This window comes from Sciurus vulgaris, assembly GCF_902686455.1.
Source record: "Sciurus vulgaris genome assembly, chromosome: 19".
In the NCBI taxonomy this organism is placed as follows: Eukaryota; Metazoa; Chordata; class Mammalia; order Rodentia; family Sciuridae; genus Sciurus; species Sciurus vulgaris.
Window position 1 is genome coordinate 24691095 of NC_136480.1, and position 17290 is coordinate 24708384.

Genomic DNA, 17290 nt, shown 5'->3' on the forward strand with positions numbered 1-17290 from the left:
GCTGTCCTGGGTCCGCGGTGGCTCCAGTACTCCGTGGATGCCACCCTCAGGGTGCTCAACTCCAAGGAAGCGTGGCATGGAGTTCTCAGGTACCCTGCACAGTCCTCCCGAGCCGTCAGCCTCCTAGGTCACTGCCTGTGGCACCTGAAGCCAGGTGATGCAGTGGACAGTGTTCTGTGTCGCTTAGGAAACAAGGACAGGATGAAGTCCGTCTGTCATCAGAGACCCAGCTTTTTATTTTAGTGTCTTGGAGCGAGGGTTGAAACTGGAGGGGCCACGAAGGGCCACTGTGCACACGTTCACGAACCTGCACAAACATCTGGGATCCTTTCTTGGCGTGTTTCCAAATCATCGCCTCTGTCTCGGCCTCTCCGCTTCCTTCCTAAACCCAGAGTCCTTCCCGCCTCTGTCTGAAGATGCTTCCCCAGAGCAGGACGGGCTCACCCTCTCCGTGCTCACTTGCTCAGTGGGTTATTTATGTACCGTCCGCGCGCCCAGCCTCCCAGCTATGCTGCCTCCTCTGCACAGCCTGCGCGGTCTCCAGCATCTGCAGCCTGCATCTGGGGTGCGTCCCACGCATGAGCCACCTCCCCCCCGGGCCATGTGCTGGGGCAGCAGGCGTGTGCCCGGCACCGGGTGGTGCCTCCCCTTCTCCTGGGACCCTGGTCCTCCGGCCAGGGCACCCCTCGGGGCTCCAGCGAGTGTGTGGCCCCTGGACAGAGACTGCTTGCCAGCCTCCCTCGTGGCTAGCCGTGGACTCGTGGCCATATGGCCTGTGGTGGCCCCGGGGTGGCCAGTGTGATCATGGAGTGGAAGCCACATGCCATGGGACTGGGCTGACTGGGAATTATCACACCTGCCCTGGGACTTCACGTGAGGGGACAATAAGCTTCTCTCATAGTTCTCAGATTCTTATTTGCATGTTTTGATCCTTTAAAGAACTGAACGTGATTCTAACTAATAACGCTTCCCCTGCTGAACAGGAAATGGAAATGATCCTGAATTCAGTCAGGCAGTAAAGAGACTTGTGAAGGGGACGAGCTCCAGTTTATAAGGTGCAGTAAGGGTGTTAAACTTAGCCTCCCTGAATCAAGTGACAGTTGTCAAAGGTGAGCAGTTGGTAGGGCGTGAAGGCTCCTTGGACCAGCTCTGGTTCTTAGGCAAGAAGAGAGCCTGCAGTTCCCGAACCAGCTGGAGATGAGCTGGACAGCGGCCTGTAGTACCCGGCGGTGGCTGCAGCCCTGGAGGGGCTGGGTTTCTGCCGCCATCGGGCGGACTCCGCAGGCGAGTGGTGGCGAGACCTCGGGACCCCAGAGGTGCCATCTCCGCTCACCGTGTGGGGCCGGTCAGCAGCAGTCCCTGTCTGTCCCAGCATCATGCGGAAGCCCCTGCTGCCTGGCCAGGAGGCCACCAGCCCTGCAGCCATGACTTCCTTAGTGGGCACCTTGCTTTGAACCCCAGGAAACTCTAGCGTGTAGTAAGCAGATGATGAAGTTTCTGAAACCCATGGGATTATTCCTGAGGGGCGATTGATTACCTGCCTGTGTTTTTATGCAGGTGTGTTTGTTTGGTTTGAGAGGATTTGGCACACTAAGGTGACTAACAGAGTAAACCTGGATTCTACTTACCGTGTTTCATAAAGAATTAACATTACTTTTGTAATTTTTATGTTGAAAGATAAGGTTTTTGACCAAGATTATAAATAGTACTGCAGTGCTTTTAAAAAGTTCACTGAATCTTTTACATTAATTCGTTAGGGAATTACCAGAGCAATTTTGTACTTGAGAAGGTTTTGCTTGTCGGGTCAGACAATTGAAGTGCTTAAAAGAAAATGGATATACTAAATTTCTAAATGCAGTTTAAAATGTTTAAGAAGAATTAAATTTGTCAGTGATCCTGATTGCTGAAGGGAGTTTAGTGTGTCCAACGTCAGTAGTTGGGCCTTCATCAAAAGCCCCCTTGAAAATGATTTAAAACTTGAAACTTAAAAGCAGAATGCTAAAATGTACAAGTTGAACTCGAAGGCTCACGACAAAACGGATTTTTACACCTTCATTGCATTACTAAAGCAGATATTTAATTGCAAACTGCTAGTGGGCCCTTCTTTGAAGCAGAGCCACCGTAGGCCAGGGACGATTTCCCTGCAGATCTGTGCTGGGCAGGGCCAGGACCGACTTCTAGTGACCTTGGCTGGGCTTGTGGTGGGGACCAGCAGCCTTGCCCCGAGCTGCTGCCCTGGCAGCAGGACACATCCACGCCCAATGGACGCAGGTGCAGAGGAGGCGTGGCCAGCACTCCCCCAGCACGGCTCTGCCTGCCTCCTGGGCCCAGTGCTGTCAACCATAAACCCCCAGTAATTTCTACAGCAGGAATTGCCGAGGCGGGGAGGTCCCAGGTGTGAAGTGCCTGCTGGGCTGCTGTCTCCCAGCTGCGCAGGTGACAGTGACGGCTGTTGCTTGCTGGCTGGCCAGCTTGGGCCCCTGGGAGGTTTGAGGTGCAGCTCCCGGGAGCACACCTCCTCATGGCTGGCTGGGCTGCAGTTGTGGTGTCTTCACGGGGGTCTTTACGGGGGTCACACCCTTGTCCCCCCAGCAGCCTCAGGTCCCTGCGATCATCCTCTCCATGTGACAGGGAGAGAAACCGAGCTTCGCAGAGGTTGGGGTGCGTTTCCAAATTTGCACAGCTAAGTAGAAAGACCTGAGCCAGAGGCAAACCTGTGAAGTGCGATGCCAGCCCAGCGGACTCCCGTCCACGCTCGTGGTCCGCTGTGCTGCGGCCACCCGCCCACAGTGCTGCCCTGCAGCGGGCAGAGCTGGGATCCTGCGACCAGAGGCGCTTGACTGTTCATCTGGACTGCGGTCTTTGGGTGCCTGCGTGGCACAGTACCGGGCGATGGGCCGATGAGCAGGCCTTGCCATCTTGGGTGACCGAATCCTTGGAGACAGAGCACTTGGTCCCGGACACGGCCTCCCCCAGGCTGTCAGCGCCTGTATTTCTGCTGTTGTTTTCCGTTTTCCTTTGGGTACTGGACTGACCCCAGGGCACCCCTGTGAGCCACACCCCAGCCCTTTCACCTTTTCGCCCTGAGGCAGGGTCTCGCCAAACCCCCAGGCTGGCTTGAGCTCCAGTCCTCCTGCCTGGCCTGAGCTGCTGAGATGGCAGGCGTGTGCCACCACTCCCAGCTGACGCCGGCAGTTCTGAGGGGCACGCTGAGCACTCTGGTCTCCAGCGAGTCGCTGGAGAGGCAGGGACGCCCTGCCCTGACCACGCTCTCTGTCCAAGTTGACTGTGATGGGCGGCGGGCAAGGAGTCCAGGGGTGATGTGTGCTGGCCGCCGGCTGCTTCAGTTGGAAGTGCCAGGACCCAGTGATGCCATTCTCCTGACAGGGCCAGGCAGGTCAGGTCTTTCCGGCTTGGACTGCATCTTATTTGCTGCGTGACTCAGGGAGGTACCTGGCTTCATGGGTCGTCTGTGCAGTGCGGGTGATGGACGCGTTGGTCATTTTCTCATCTCACGTGGTGCCCTGCGTGCCCTTCAGTGGGAATCTCACACTGGGCAGGATGGGAGGGCCGAGGCCAGCACGGGAGAGTGGCCTGGCTGAGCCCCACCTGCCCGTGGCGCTGGGTGTGCCCACGCTGCAGCCCCACCTTGCACTAGAAGGGCCTGCAGCCCAGAGGCCGTGCCTGCTGCTTGGCCTGGTAGCATCCCAGGCCATGTTGCCGAATCCGTCTGAGGAGAGGGCGCCCTTGCCTGAGTGCGGGGATCTCCTGAGGGTCATCTTGTTTGGCTTTTTGAATGGGTGTCCTGGAGGCTCTTCTTGGGTATTGAGGTCTGGGAAGGAAGAGGAAGGTCAGTAACCTGGACGGGCTGCAGGTGGGCTGGGGGTGAAGGAGGGCATTTCAGGAGTTTTCTGAGCATGCTGTTTCCTCGTGGACGTCTGGCTGCTGGAAAGGACACAGCAGAACAGCTTGGCATTAGGGGACCCCTCCGTTCATTCGGGCTGCTGCAGCTGACTGTCCCTCCTGGGTGGCTTAGGGACCCCAGACCCTCTTCATCCTGGCTCTGGAGGCTGGACGTCCTCATGCCATTGCACTGGAGGCCAGGACTTCGGTGTGAATTGAGTGGGTATGCAGGTCTTCAGAGCAGAGCAGGGTGTGGTCAGTCTGGAAGGACAGCAGGCTGTGCGTGGACAGGGGTCAGTTTGTGTGCTGGGTTTCCAGCCGTGATGGGGAAAGGTGAATGTCAGGTGTGACTTTCTTCTGATGCTCTGGAACCTTCACCAGGAAGCAGGACCTGGTTTCCCCGCCACACTAGCACTGTTGGAGAAATAACAATAATACGGCTAGCTCGATGGATGTGTGCCTGCCCAGCAGGCCCAGGCCCTGGTCATCCCCAGCACCACAGGAGCGCAGGCTGGATGGTAGCTCTGCACACGTGCTGGATCCCGGCTGTGTGCACGTGCTGCCGTGTTGCAGATTCCAGAAGGCAGCGAGGAAGGCTGGGCACAGGAACAGAGCAGCCTGTGGCCACCTGGGTGTTTGTCCCTCCTCTGTTGTGCTTCAGCCCTTCCTGGCTGGAAAACTCACAGTGCTTCTGTGGGACAGGTGCTCTTCCGCTGTGTATGGCTCCTCTTTCCTCCCTGCCCGGCCCACTCAACCCCGTTTCCCCTTCCCACTGTGTGACGCGTATCTGGGTTTAGGGCAGGGCTGGGCAGTGAACCCCCACGGTGCTCTACCACTGAACCGCACCCCGAGTCGTTTTTACCTTTTATTTTGAGGCAGCGTTGTGCCTATCACCCAGGGTGGCCTTGAACTTGCCATCCCCTGTCTGGGCCTCCTGAGTGGCTGGGATTACAGATGTGAATGCCACAGCTGCTTGTTGTTAACGTTTACTAAACGATTAACCTCCTAGGGCGATTAGTTGTTTCCTCCAGCAGATTGTAACCCTTTCAGTGGCAGTCAGGTGACTTTTCATCTTTGAATTCCCTCCTAGGAATCCTCCTGTAGGAATGTCCAGAGTTCAGAGCTGTCCGCACTCTGCTTTCCTGCAGGGCGTGGAAGCCAGGGTTCAGACCACATCTCCAGAGCCTCCTCACACAGGATCCCTGAACCCCCGATGTTGGGAAGTGGTAGATGCTGGAGGGAAAGCAGCACATACACGTTCAGGGCAAACAGCTATGATAATCACCGACAGTTATCTCACATTTTAAGTTCTTGTTTATTTGCTTTAATGGCAATATCTCACTATCCCTGTGAGATAATCAATCAATAATTTGGTTATTGTCTACTTAGATTTCATTATAACAGCGTAACCATTCATAAAAGTGTTCATTTTTTGGAATACTAATTGTTGAGGCCCAGGTAAATCTCACTGCATGCATGGACCTTCTCTGGTATTCATACATTCAGATAAGCTTGACCATTATTCATGGCTGTATAGTGTTTTAGTATTTTATTATGTGGATGCATGAACTCTATTTTTTCAGTACTGTCCAAATGTTAATGGACATTTAGATCATTCATTGTACTCAGCAATCTTTACTTTGGTGGTTTGTTTCCATAGGAGTAGGGCTGGTCTACCAAAGGGGTTTCTGTGCCCATTGACCTCCTGATCGTCCAGAACCATCTGGACACTTTCGATCTGGCCTGAATTTTCTGTGGCATGGGACAGATGCCAGCTCTCCTCCTGGAGCTCAGGGTCTGAGAGGGAGTTTGAATTCCATGAGATTCCCCAGCGGGCCTGTCTGAGCATGGGCCCTCCTGAGATGATCTGGAGCAGGTGAGGAGGGAGATGGCTGGGCAGCAGGGCCTAGCACTGCTCAGGACCCCTGTGAAAGGGCCCACAAGAGGGGCTGAGGGACCTGTCTGGGTTGGGCGTCCACTGTCTTTGCATCCTGTGGGTCATTCTACGTCTCCCAGGTAGGCGGGGACGATGTTTCCCTTCCCTGTGTGACTCTGGGTAGTGACCAGAAGAGGGGTCTGTGCGGGATGTGGGGCGTGAGCCTCCCTCCTGACCCTGATCAGGTGGTGGTGCGTGCGGAGAACTGGCAGGAGGAGCCAGCCTGGCTTCCCTCTCTCTGACCAGCAGGGACCCAGCCCGGTCCTCCACGCCACTCCATGGTCAGCCTGGGGGCTGCTGCTCCATGTGGCTGGCTGGAGATGCGGTGACCCCGGCTCCACGCCCAGTCCTGCCCGAGCCAGTGTGTGGGCCTCGTGTCCAGTGCCGCGTACCTGGGCCGGGACTCAGGCTGGTTCTCTGACTGAACCCTGGCTGCTGTGTCTTTGGTTTGAAAATTGTGGGAAATGGTTTTTAGTTTTATTTTTATGCTGATTTTCTTTCCTTTCAAATGTAGTACAGCACATCTTAGAAATGCTTTTGGTGCTCCTAAGTGCTGTGCATGGGACTGGGATTGTAGCTCAGTGGTAGAGCCCTTTCCTGGCATGTCTGAGGCACTGGGTTTGAGCCTTAGCACCACATAAAAATAAATAAATAGAATAAATAGTTGTGTCCACCTACAACTAAAAAAATCTTAATAAATAAATAAATAAATAAGTGCCCTCTGTGTGTGTGTGTGTGTGTGTGTGTGTGTGTGTGTGTGTCGGGCTGGGGTTGACCCCAGGGCCTCACATACGCAAGGCGGGTACTCTGCCACTAAGCCACATCCCTGGACCTTTGCACTTTTAAAATTTTGAGGCGGGTTTTGCTAAGTGGCTGAGGCTGGCCGTGAACTTGAACTGCATCAGCCTTCTGAGGGCTGGGATTGCACCTGCTTGGCAAAAGCTTTGTTCCTTCCGTGACTGTTTCCAGGATCTGTAGAAGTTGGTGTTCACGGGGGTTTTCTTCCTGTCGCTGTGTCTCGTTGTAAGATTCATTGATCTGAGACCTGTGTGAAACAGTGGGAACTTCTTCCTCTAAAGGAACGTTTTCTTAGCCAGACACTGTGGCCCATGCCTATGATCCCAGTGGTGCCGGAGGCTGAGGCAGGAGGCTCGAGAGTTCAAAGCCAACCTCAACAAAAGCGAGGTGCTAAGCAACTCAGTGAGACCCTGTCTCTAAATTAAATACAAAATAGGGCTGAGGATGTGGCTCAGGGGTCAAGTGCCCCTGAGTTCAATCCTCAGTGCCTCCTCCCTCCTCCAAAAAAGCAGCATTTCCTTCACGCATCATTGCTCTGTCCAGTGGTGCCATGGGTTTATCGCCCATGCTGGCCACTCTGGGGGGTTGGAATCCTCTGGCCAGCTGCAGATGTCTGGGCAGGGCCTCCTGAGTGTCTTGGCCATCAGGGCTAGAGGTCTGACCTTAAGCTGCCTCCTAGAAGCACATCCTCCCTCCAGTGGGCACCCACAGGACGGGCCAGCTGGCAGGGGGTGACGTAGCAGAGCAAGATGTGACTCCTGTGCAGGTGTGCTTCACGTAGCCTGAAGTCCTGTTGTCAGGCACCTGCTTATGGGTGGCCACAAGGGCAGGTTCATTCAAAGCTTTGAGGTCAGCGAGGCCTGTGAGGCAGTCACCAGCATACTATTGTCAAGAGAAAGGAGATTCGAGGAGACGCCATCAGTCGGACTCACAGCAGCTTCTGTGGAGACCAAAGGGAAGCTCTCTTGTTGAGACATAGCATGTTTGTGGTAAGGTGACGGCATCTCTATAACCAGGAAGTGGCTGAGCCACCCCGGGTGTCTGGGTGAGGGACATCCTTGGACACGTACTTCATTGGTCATTCAAATTTGAAACGTAAGCTGGGTGCCACGCACAGTGACGCCCACCTGTGATCCCAGCAACTCCAGAGGCTGAGACAGGAGGATTTCAAGTTTGAGATCAGCCTCAGCAACTTACCTACGCAGCGTAGTAATATCTGTTTCAAAATTTAAAAAAATTAAAATGTCTGGGGATATAGTTGAGTTGAGGGGAGCCTCGGGTTCAGTCCTCATCACCAACACGGACAACACTTACTTCAGTGGGTGGGCTGGGTGGAGGTCGGCATGGAGTGCTTGCCCAGCACGTGCAAGGCCCTGGGTCTGTCCCCAGCATGGCCACAATGACAGTAAACAGAAACAACACTTAAACTGGACTCCGGCCACACCCGCAGTCCCAGCTGTTTCAAGGCTGAGACAGGGTCACGAGCCAGCCTGGCAACTTAGCAAGACCCTGTCTCAAAATAAACTACCAAGTGCCCACGCGGGGGCTGTGGTGCTGTAGCTCAGTGGCCAGGTGCAGCCTCTTGGGCTGGCTGCACCCCTGGTGCAGCAGGATAGCAACAGAACGCACAGTGGAAAAGCTCAGGTGAAGCCTGTCGCCTATCGGTGCTTTTAGTGAAGGATGGCTTTGTTCTAAACGTGAACAAAGTAGCTTCCCTCCTGCATCACAAAACCTCGCCCTGGAGCCGGTCCTGTCTGGAAGAACCCAGAAACCACTCCAGAGCGGGAGCTCACATAAGAGAGTTTATTAAGCAAACAGGCAGAGTGTCTCCCTGCAGCGTAAGAGGGAAAATGGGAGAAAGAGAGAGCGCGCGCGTACGAGAGAGAGAGAGAGAGAGAGAGAGAGAGAGAGAAGAGACAGAAAAAGAGGAGAGGAGGGAAAGAAGAGAGGAGAGAGAGAGAGGGAGAGAGAGAGAGGGAGGGGAGAGAGAAAGAGAGAGAGAGACAGAGAGAAAGACAGAGAGGGAGAGAAAGAGAGGGAGAGAGGGAGAGAGGGAGAGAAGAAGGGGGAGAGAGAGAGAGAGAGAGAGAGAGAGAGAGAGAGAGGAGGGGGGGGGGGAGAGAGAGAGAGAGGAGAGAGAGAGAGAGAGGAGAGAGAGAGAGAGCTCGCAGCCAGGAGGAGAGAGCGCGAAAATGGCGGGGAGCCATTCTTAAGCATTGGCTAACGGGACCAATGACAGAGAAGAACACTTGCAGGCCGACTGAAGAACCAGTAGCTAGCTAGGAGGTTCACAGGCTGACAAGCTCTGCTGTAGGTTGGGAGGAGCTTTATATGATATTATAGTCTGTCTCCATCTTGACCTCTGTTTGGAATCTGCTGCCTGGGTTACCTTCAGGGTCAGCCTGAGGGGCAGCAGCCTGGTACCGAGCCAGGGATCTCTGGTATCGCTCAGCCTCGTGGTGAAGCGTCCTGACACTGGAAGTTCTGAGGCGGATGGGCTCCACCGGGCATGGTGGGAGTTGAAACAGCCTTTTCCTCCGGGCGCTGTGGCCCCTGTGGCCCCTCTTGGAAGGTGTAAGGGTTGATGTGAACCATCAGCTTGATTGTTAGAGGCTTCTGGGAGTGTCCAGGGGGCGTGTCTAGGAATAACTGGCATGTGGGCTAGTCAGCTGAAGTGGAGCCCCTCCCTAAGCGTGGACGGCACTGCCCCATGGGGTGGAATCCAAGCTGGAAGAACAAGGAAGCAGATGCAGGTGCAGGTGCACGTCTGCTCCTCTTGAACAGGTTCTCAATCGCGGCTTCCATCACCTGAGGATATCGACTCTCGCTTCTTCACTCCTCCAAAGTGGACTCTGCCAGGGATTCTCCAGGGAGTTTCCAGAAGCCTTGGTCTTGGACTAGGTAGCACTGCTGATCCCTCTTGTTCTGGGGCTTCCTCCTCTTGGACTGCGCAGCTGCTGGTTCTTCCAGCTCTCCAGCTGCAGACGGCCATTGTGGACTATCCAGCCTCTGGTTGTGGAAGCCAATCCAATAAATCCCCTTTTATAAGCACGCTTCCTGTGGGTTCTGCTCCTCTGGCGAACCCTGAGGAGCACAGAAGAGTCGTCCCAGGGTCTTCCTGTCCCTGCAGCCTGCAGGCAGACTGCCCCTGTAATGCATGTGGGTGGCTCTTGTCCTGGGCTTGGTTCTGAGTCCTAATGAGAGCCCCTCGGGGGCTCCTGTCCTCTGGGAAGTTCGCCCTGGGCTCTCGCTGGAGTCCTTGTGATTGTGTGTCCTCGGGAGGGGTCGTCTCCTGCCTCCCCTCCCTTCTGATGATAGGTGAAGTCACAGCCTCAAGCAGGATCTCTGACCCCACTCCAGCCATCACCAGGCTGGGAAGAGCAGACGGCAATTGTGGGCAGGTGGGCTCTCCAGTCTCGCTCAGCCAGCGAGCCACAGAAAGGTGGTCCAGCCGCCCCGTTATCAACCCGAGCGGATGGGCTGGAGCAGGTGATCTCCATCGCAGCCCTCTGGCGTTGGCACCTGCGTGTGGGGCGCTGTAACGTGTATGCAGGAAAGAAAACAATGCGAATTACAGCCAGCTTGGTTTCGCAAATACTTGATTCGCCAGTGAACTGTTTAATAAAGATAGCTGAAAGCGGCTTACCGATATTCCTGGTTAACATTGCCATTTACGATGCCCGCTGTGGTTCTAAGGTATGTCTCATGAACATTATTTTGCATAACTAGGTTTTCAGAATGCCATCTCTTAAAAAAAGAAAAGCAAAACACTTTAATAACAATCGCCTAATTAAAGACGAATCTTATTTATTCCATTTAGGTTGTGCTTTTCTTGATGAATTTAACTTATATATTTTTTTTCTTTAGCATTGAAAGTGCTTCCAAGAACAGTTGTTATCCAGCATGAGACTTGAGGGACTGTAAAAATTGGCATAAAACTGCATTATAATTGGAATAACACTTGTGAAGAATGAGAAGCACCCATATGCAAAGGAATTATTTTAATGCAGTTCATAAGAGTAAAATAAGACCACAGGGCGGGCATTGCTCAGGCTTCTGATACTTCTGAGTACTGCTCTCGACCATGTGGTCGAGAACCTATTTTTTCTTTTCTTTTCTTTTTGTTCCCCACTGGGAGCTGAACCAGGGGTGCTCTACCACCAACCACATCCCCAGCCTTGGTTATTCTTTATTTTGAGACAGAGTCTCACTGAACTGCCCAGCCTAGTGTCCAGGTTGCAACCTGCCTCAGCCTCCTGAGACCCTGGGATGATGAGGCCAGAGGACCGAAAGGACAGTCAGTGTAGTGGTCGATAATTGGGTCCCCTCGGGAGATGGAGCTGATCGAACAGGAGAGGAAATCCAGTGCGGACATCTCCAATGTCCTTCCCCTCCTCCTCCAGCCTGTTGCCAAGGTGACCTACCCCCAGGGACTCTTCCTCCCTGCAGGGAGTTGTTCGTGGTGCCTCCTGGGCTGCCCCTTCCTGCCCAGGGCCAGTCCACCTTTTGGCCTTGTAGGCAAGGTAAGTGGGGAGGAGGGCCTGAGGACAAAGGAGATCTAAGATGCACCGAGGGGCAGGACACCCCGCTTCCAGGGTACCAGCTCTGGAACCCTGCCTCCTCCCGGGAGAAGTCTGCCTCTGTTCTCTCCTTTAGATGAGGCTTTAAATGAGGCTGGCCTCAGCGTTTCTTGGTGTCCAGTCTTCACGTCTGGGGAAACCAAACTCATCATGGCATCAGTAACAGGGGTGAGTCTTCTGTGCTTTTATGTCTGTCAGATACACCTCACAGTGCTCTTCCTCCTAACGTACATGAACTTACAGCCGGTTCCTCAAGCTGAGGGGAAACCTGGCCATGGGACATACGGGCATTGGGAGAGACTCAGGCGGAACGCAAGGGGACACTGATCTTGTCCACACTCAGGCCATGTGATGAGGGCAGCCGTGTCGAGGGCTCTGGGGTCCTCCCAGCCCGCTGTCCAGTGATGCAGGTGTTCATGTAGGGCCCCTGTTTCTACAGGAAGTCCCCCGTGGGGCCCCTGATTCTACAGGAAGTCCCCACAGGGCCCCCGTCTCTACAGGAAGTCCCCTGCAGGAGTACCTCCCCTTTTAGCGATCACCTTAAAGTAGAGCCGCAGCTTCTTATTCATCCAGGAAAAGGTGAACTTAATGTGTGGGGTATTGTTCTGTAATTCTGTTTGGGATGAGGCAGGAGAAGGATGTAAAGAAGTGAAAAATAGAACAAACCATGTGAGTTTTTTAAGAAATCAGATCTCTGAATAAAGTGGAAAGAGAGACATTGGGGGTGGAGCTTGGGGAACACTCAAGGAGGGGACCAGGGTCTTCCAGTAGCATTTGACCTCTTTCCTCAGTGCCCAGCACCCTGAGCACCCCACATGCATTTCTCCGTGATTAAGCTCACCTGCCTGGCCATTACCTCGCTGCACTGGGTGTCGTGTGAGATTATCCCTTGAATTTGGTTTGGGCCAAGCTGTGCATTGCAGGTGTGCAGAGATGATCTGTCCTGGGCGTGAGTCGCAGGTATACAGAGATGATCTGTCCTGGGCGTGAGTCGCAGGCGTGCAGAGGTGATCTGTCCAGGGTGTGAGTGGCAGGAGAGCAGAGATGATTTGTCCTGGGTGTGAGTTGCAGGTGAATAGAGATGATTTGTCCTGGGTGTGATTCCAGATGTGCAGAGCTGACCTATCCTGGGTGTGAGTCACGGCTGTACAGAGAAGATCTGTCCTGGGTGTGAGTCGCAGGCGTGCAGAGGTGATCTGTCCTGGGCGTGAGTCGCAGGCGTGCAGAGGTGATCTGTCCTGGGCGTGAGTCGCAGGCGTGCAGAGGTGATCTGTCCTGGGCGTGAGTCGCAGGTGTGCAGAGATCATCTGTCCTGGGAGTGAGTTGCAGGTGTGCAGAGGTGATCTGTCCTGGGTGTGAGTCGCAGGTATACAGAGATCATCTGTCCTGGGGGTGAGTTACTGGTGTGCAGAGATGGCTTTTTGTTTTTTCTGGGGTTTTGGCTGCAGGTGTGCAGAGATGATCTGTCCCAGATGCGAGTAGCAGCTGTGTAAGATGGGCGAGTTTTTTCTTTCCCTTTGTCGTGTTTGAACTCTGTGTTGCTGAGCAGAGCTCTGGTGGAAAGCTTGCCTCGCGTGCAGAAGGCCTTGGTTTCCATCCCAGCACGGTTCACTCAAAACAAGTCCATGTTGCTCTGCATGTGGCTTCCTTCTGCAGGGGCTGCTGGGCCTCTCCTGTGTGGTCCCCAGTCCTTCGGGCTTGAGGTCCAGGGTTTCCAGTGTACTCGACGACACTTCTGTGGGGCAGGACTATGTGGAGGGTGGATGAGCTGCTCGGATCTGCCCGGTGGTGCCAGCTGCCCATTTTGATGGTTGCCCTCTGGCTTCAGTTATGCTGCTGGGAAGCCGGGGGAGGGAAGCAGCTCTCTTCCAGGTGACACAGGCATGAGCGTGTCCTGGCCATGGAGTGCTGGCCAGCATTCTAAAGGACCTGGTGTGAGCACAGCGACACGTTTGGGTGGACAGCGGAGGGTGTCTTTTTCCACTTGACGTCTTCAGAGGACAAATAGGAAGGTCTCCTGTGCACCAGTTTTGGATGATTGCTGAAGATCATCATGACGCTGGCCGCGATGTTTTAATTGCCTTTTCCTGAGCTCGGACTGAGTGAGCAGCACAGCCACTGTGTTCCCTTGGTGTTGGTCGTCACCACACTGGATTTGTTCAGTGTGACCCTGTCAAGAGTGGTTTGCTGCTTTTGCCATTCTGGACCTCGGTCTCCTCCTCTTTACAAGGAAGGTGATGGGTAGGACTGGAAGCCCTCTGTCTGTGTCTCCTGCTGGCCTGGCCCAGGGCCTCGCCGTGCTGGGCAGGGCTGCACCCTGAGCACCCCAGCCCTGCTGAGCTCACGTCCTCGCTCTCACCTGGGCTCATCCGTGCAGTGACCTGCACAGGTGGTGCTTCCTTTTACCTTCTTCCTTTTGGAGGGCTTTCTGGTCCTGAGCACTGACCATAGTTTGCTGGGCTAGATGGGGGCCGGTTTGTCACGTGGGGCTTGATGGATGATGTGATGGTTCTGGCCCAGGGCAAGCTGTGGTCCAGGGTGCAGAGGGCTGTGTTCTGGGAGGGAGCGGAGAGGCGGCTCTCCAGATTAGGCCCAGGAGAAGACAGAGCAGGCTGGTGAGGGCAGCGAACTGGCCTTCATGCTGAGGCCAGCTCCCTGGGGTGGCAGGTGAGGGCAGCCAACTGGCCTTCATGCTGAGGCTGGCTCCCTGGGGTGGCTGGTGAGGGCAGTGGACGGGCCTCCATGCTGAGGCCATCCCTGGGGTGGCTGGTGAGGACAGTGGATGGCCTTCATTCTGAGGCCAGCTCCCTGGGGTGGCTGGTGAGGGCAGTGGACTGGCCTTCATGCTGAGGCCATCCCTGGGCTGGCCTACCCAGGACCCCAGCCTGAGAGCTGTCCTAGGGAGCCTCTGTGGATCTTGGGCTTCTGGCCCTCGAGGGCCTGTGTGCTGAGGGCGGCTACCCCAGGACCAGAGCAGCCCCAGCAGCCAGCCCTGAGGAGAGCTCAGCTTGCAGGGCGGTGCAGGCGCCAGCACAGGGCAGAGCTCTGTTTGCTTTTCCAGCCGTCCCTGAATCATCGCGGAGCCTTTGCAGTGTTCAGAGGTGACAGATGATCAACTGGTCAAGGCATTGGTCTAATCGTGTTGAGTCTTCAGGCGTGGCGTAAAGCCTCCTCGTGCACCATCTCATTTAATTCTTGAAACGACCCGCAGGAAACTGAATCTCAGAGACTTGAAGCAGCTTGCTTATCATCACACAGCTGGGCCAGAGATGCAGGCTGGATTGACCTGTGGTCTCCGAACCTGGTTGCTGAACCAGTAAAGCTCATACGGAGGATTGTCTGATTTGGTTCTCTGACTTTAAAAAACGGAGCTGACTCGGGACCGTGGGGCCAGCTGGGCCCTCGAGATGCTTGCTGTTTGGCTGTTTGGTTTATTAGACATCTGTGGTTTGAAGGCTGCTTTCTGCTTATTTATCCACTTTAAATTCTAATGGTAGGGAGGGGAGCTTGCCTGTTTGCTCATCTATACCCAGACTACTTCACGTGGTCCGCCTCCAGGCCCAGAAGATGTTTGTGTTCTCAACTCCAGTTCAGAGGTCACAAGATGATTCACTCTTTATGTTGAGAGATGAGTTTTCCATAACCACTTTCCTCCTGGGATTTTTTTTTTAACCTTGCCAATATTTTGAAGATATTCTTCACTATTGGCTTCCATCCTTTCCCAACCCTCCCTTGCCCAACCCTGTCCATGTGTAAAACAGTTGCTCCGTTTCCGAGGGTGCAGTTATGAAATGCAGCTCTGTCTTGTCCACCCAGCCGCTCCCTAACCCAGTCTTCCTTGCACCATCTCCTGTGTGGACAGGTGTTGGCCCCTCTGCCTGCAGGTTGATGCCTGTGTCACACGGGAGTGGCATCCCACAGTTAAACCAACACTGCCATGCTGGGCTTGACCAGCATCTTCTGACACACCCAGAGGGCTTTCCCTTGGGAGGCTTGGGTGCTGGGTCCTGGTTGCGTAAGCCAGTAGGGAAAGTGGGTTTTGTGTTTGGGACACGCATGTCTGAAGTTTGCTATTGCCTTTGTTTTCAAAGTTGACTTGAGGGTGCTTTACATTCAGTTAGAAGCTGCATGTCAATGTTGCTTTCCCTGCTGCTTATTAAAGAAGAGGAAGAGGAGGAGGAGGAGGAGGGATTTAAAGTTAGCTGCCGACTCTGAACTTTTCTTTTTCAGATGCGAGAGAAATTGTTTTAAAAGCGCAGATCCTAGCTGGAGGAAGAGGAAAAGGCGTCTTCAACAGTGGTTTGAAAGGAGGCGTGCATCTAACGAAGGAGTAAGTGGAGGTCTCGTCCCTGTCCTTGCCAAGTCCTCAGGGAAGATGCAGCTTGTCTGAAAATCACTGGGAAGGGGGGCTGGGTGCAGGAGGGAGCCTGTGGTCTCAGGGAGGAAGCAAATGACCTGAGGGCTCTGGCAGTACTCCAGACTCCAGAGAATCCAGCCACCTCCACTCTCAGAATCCAGCTCCTCCACTCATAAAATGCATGGTTGTCCTACCCACGTGCCTCCTGCTTAGCATTGCAGAAAAACCCAGAAAGGGTCTTCTTCCCTAACTGGTGGGAGTCACGTTTCCCTTGGACGCTGGTTGTTCCTGAGTCCTGGAAGTGATGCCCCGTGCAGGTGAACTGCCACTCCTCATGCTGCCCCTGCTCAGGAGCCCACACTGGCTCCCGTGCCAGCTGCATCAGCTGCTCCTGCCCTTAGTGCTGCCCGCTCTCCCCTGAGCCTGGTTTTTTAACGTCCTCTCCCAGTGTGATGGCGGAACCAGCTCTGGCTACGTCATGGTAGGAACCAGTGCCTGGGGAGGGGTCAGTTCTGTCCCCTCTCTCAGTCTGTCTCCAGGAAGCCTGCTTAACCACGGGTGCCTGCCTTTTGGATTCTCGATAACTGCCCTGGGAGTTTGACCACTCCCTCTTGAGATGTGACAGATGCCTGTGAGCAGAGCCGTTTCTCCTCTGTTTCGTGAGCATGCTTCATGTTAGACACCCTGCGCAGGCCTTCAGCCACGGAGGCAGGAATTTTTTTAAAAAGAGAGGAAAAGCCCCAATGATAAGATGGGTCTAAGATGATGCCAAAAAACCTATAAAGCCGTGGCTCTCGAGTTTTGTTTTGTTCTGGGCCCACCTGTGTGAACTACAGTGTCCTCCTCCTCTCCGGGTGCTCCCTGCTGCTCCTCTGCCACTCTGTCTCCCGCAGCACCTGCACTGGACGCTTCCTCCCTGCCCTGTGGTGCACCCTGTTGTGGGAAGACCATAGTTGTCATATACTTTGATCAGGGTCCTCTTCCTTATTCCTCTCTTTAATATTCCCAAATCGTCCACCATCGAGGTCCTTGGCAAATCTCTGAAATCGCTCCTGCATCTCAGATTGTGGCTTTGCTATGACTGAACTTACCTGGGGGAGGGAAGCACAGGTCAGAACGCCTCTTCTGCTTCATTCATTTGCACAGTTAGGCTGTGCTTTCTGTGAGCCCCCAGTGTAATGCTAAGCAGGTGGCGTATGGGTGGAAAAACCATGTGAGTGGAGGTAACTGTGGATTCTGTGAGTGGAGGTGACTGGATTCTGTGAGTGGAGGTAACTGTGGATTCTGTGGGTGGAGGTGACTAGATTCTGTGAGTGGAGGTAACTGTGGATTCTGTGGGTGGAGGTGACTAGATTCTGTGAGTGGAGGTAACTGTGGATTCTGTGAGTGGAGGTGGCTGGATTCCGTGAGTGGAGGTAACTGGATTCTGTGGGTGGAGGTAATTGTGGATTCTGTGAGAGGAGGTGAATGTGGAATCCGCAGAGTGGAGGTGAATGTGGAGTCTGTGAAGTGGAGGTGACTGGATTCTGTGAATAGAGGTGAACATGGATTCTGTGAGTGGAGATGAGTGGATTCCATGAGTAGAGGTGACTGGATTCTGGTGGTGGAGGTGACTGTAGACTCTGTGAGTGGAGGTGACTGTGGACTCCATGGGAAGCACAGTGGACTCTGTGCAGAGTGGACATGAGGGTGAATGGACTCTGTTATACAGTGATG

At 54.2% G+C, this 17290-nt stretch overlaps 1 protein-coding gene across 1 annotated transcript in view; it reads left to right on the top strand.

The window, feature by feature from the left end:
* SUCLG2 (succinate-CoA ligase GDP-forming subunit beta) overlaps positions 1-17290 on the top strand; it is a 189903-nt gene that overhangs the window by 82290 nt on the left and 90323 nt on the right. Inside the window, exon 3 of the mRNA XM_079122396.1 lies at positions 15448-15547. Coding sequence (XP_078978522.1) covers positions 15448-15547 — 100 coding nt within the window. The remainder of the gene's footprint in view (positions 1-15447; positions 15548-17290) is intronic.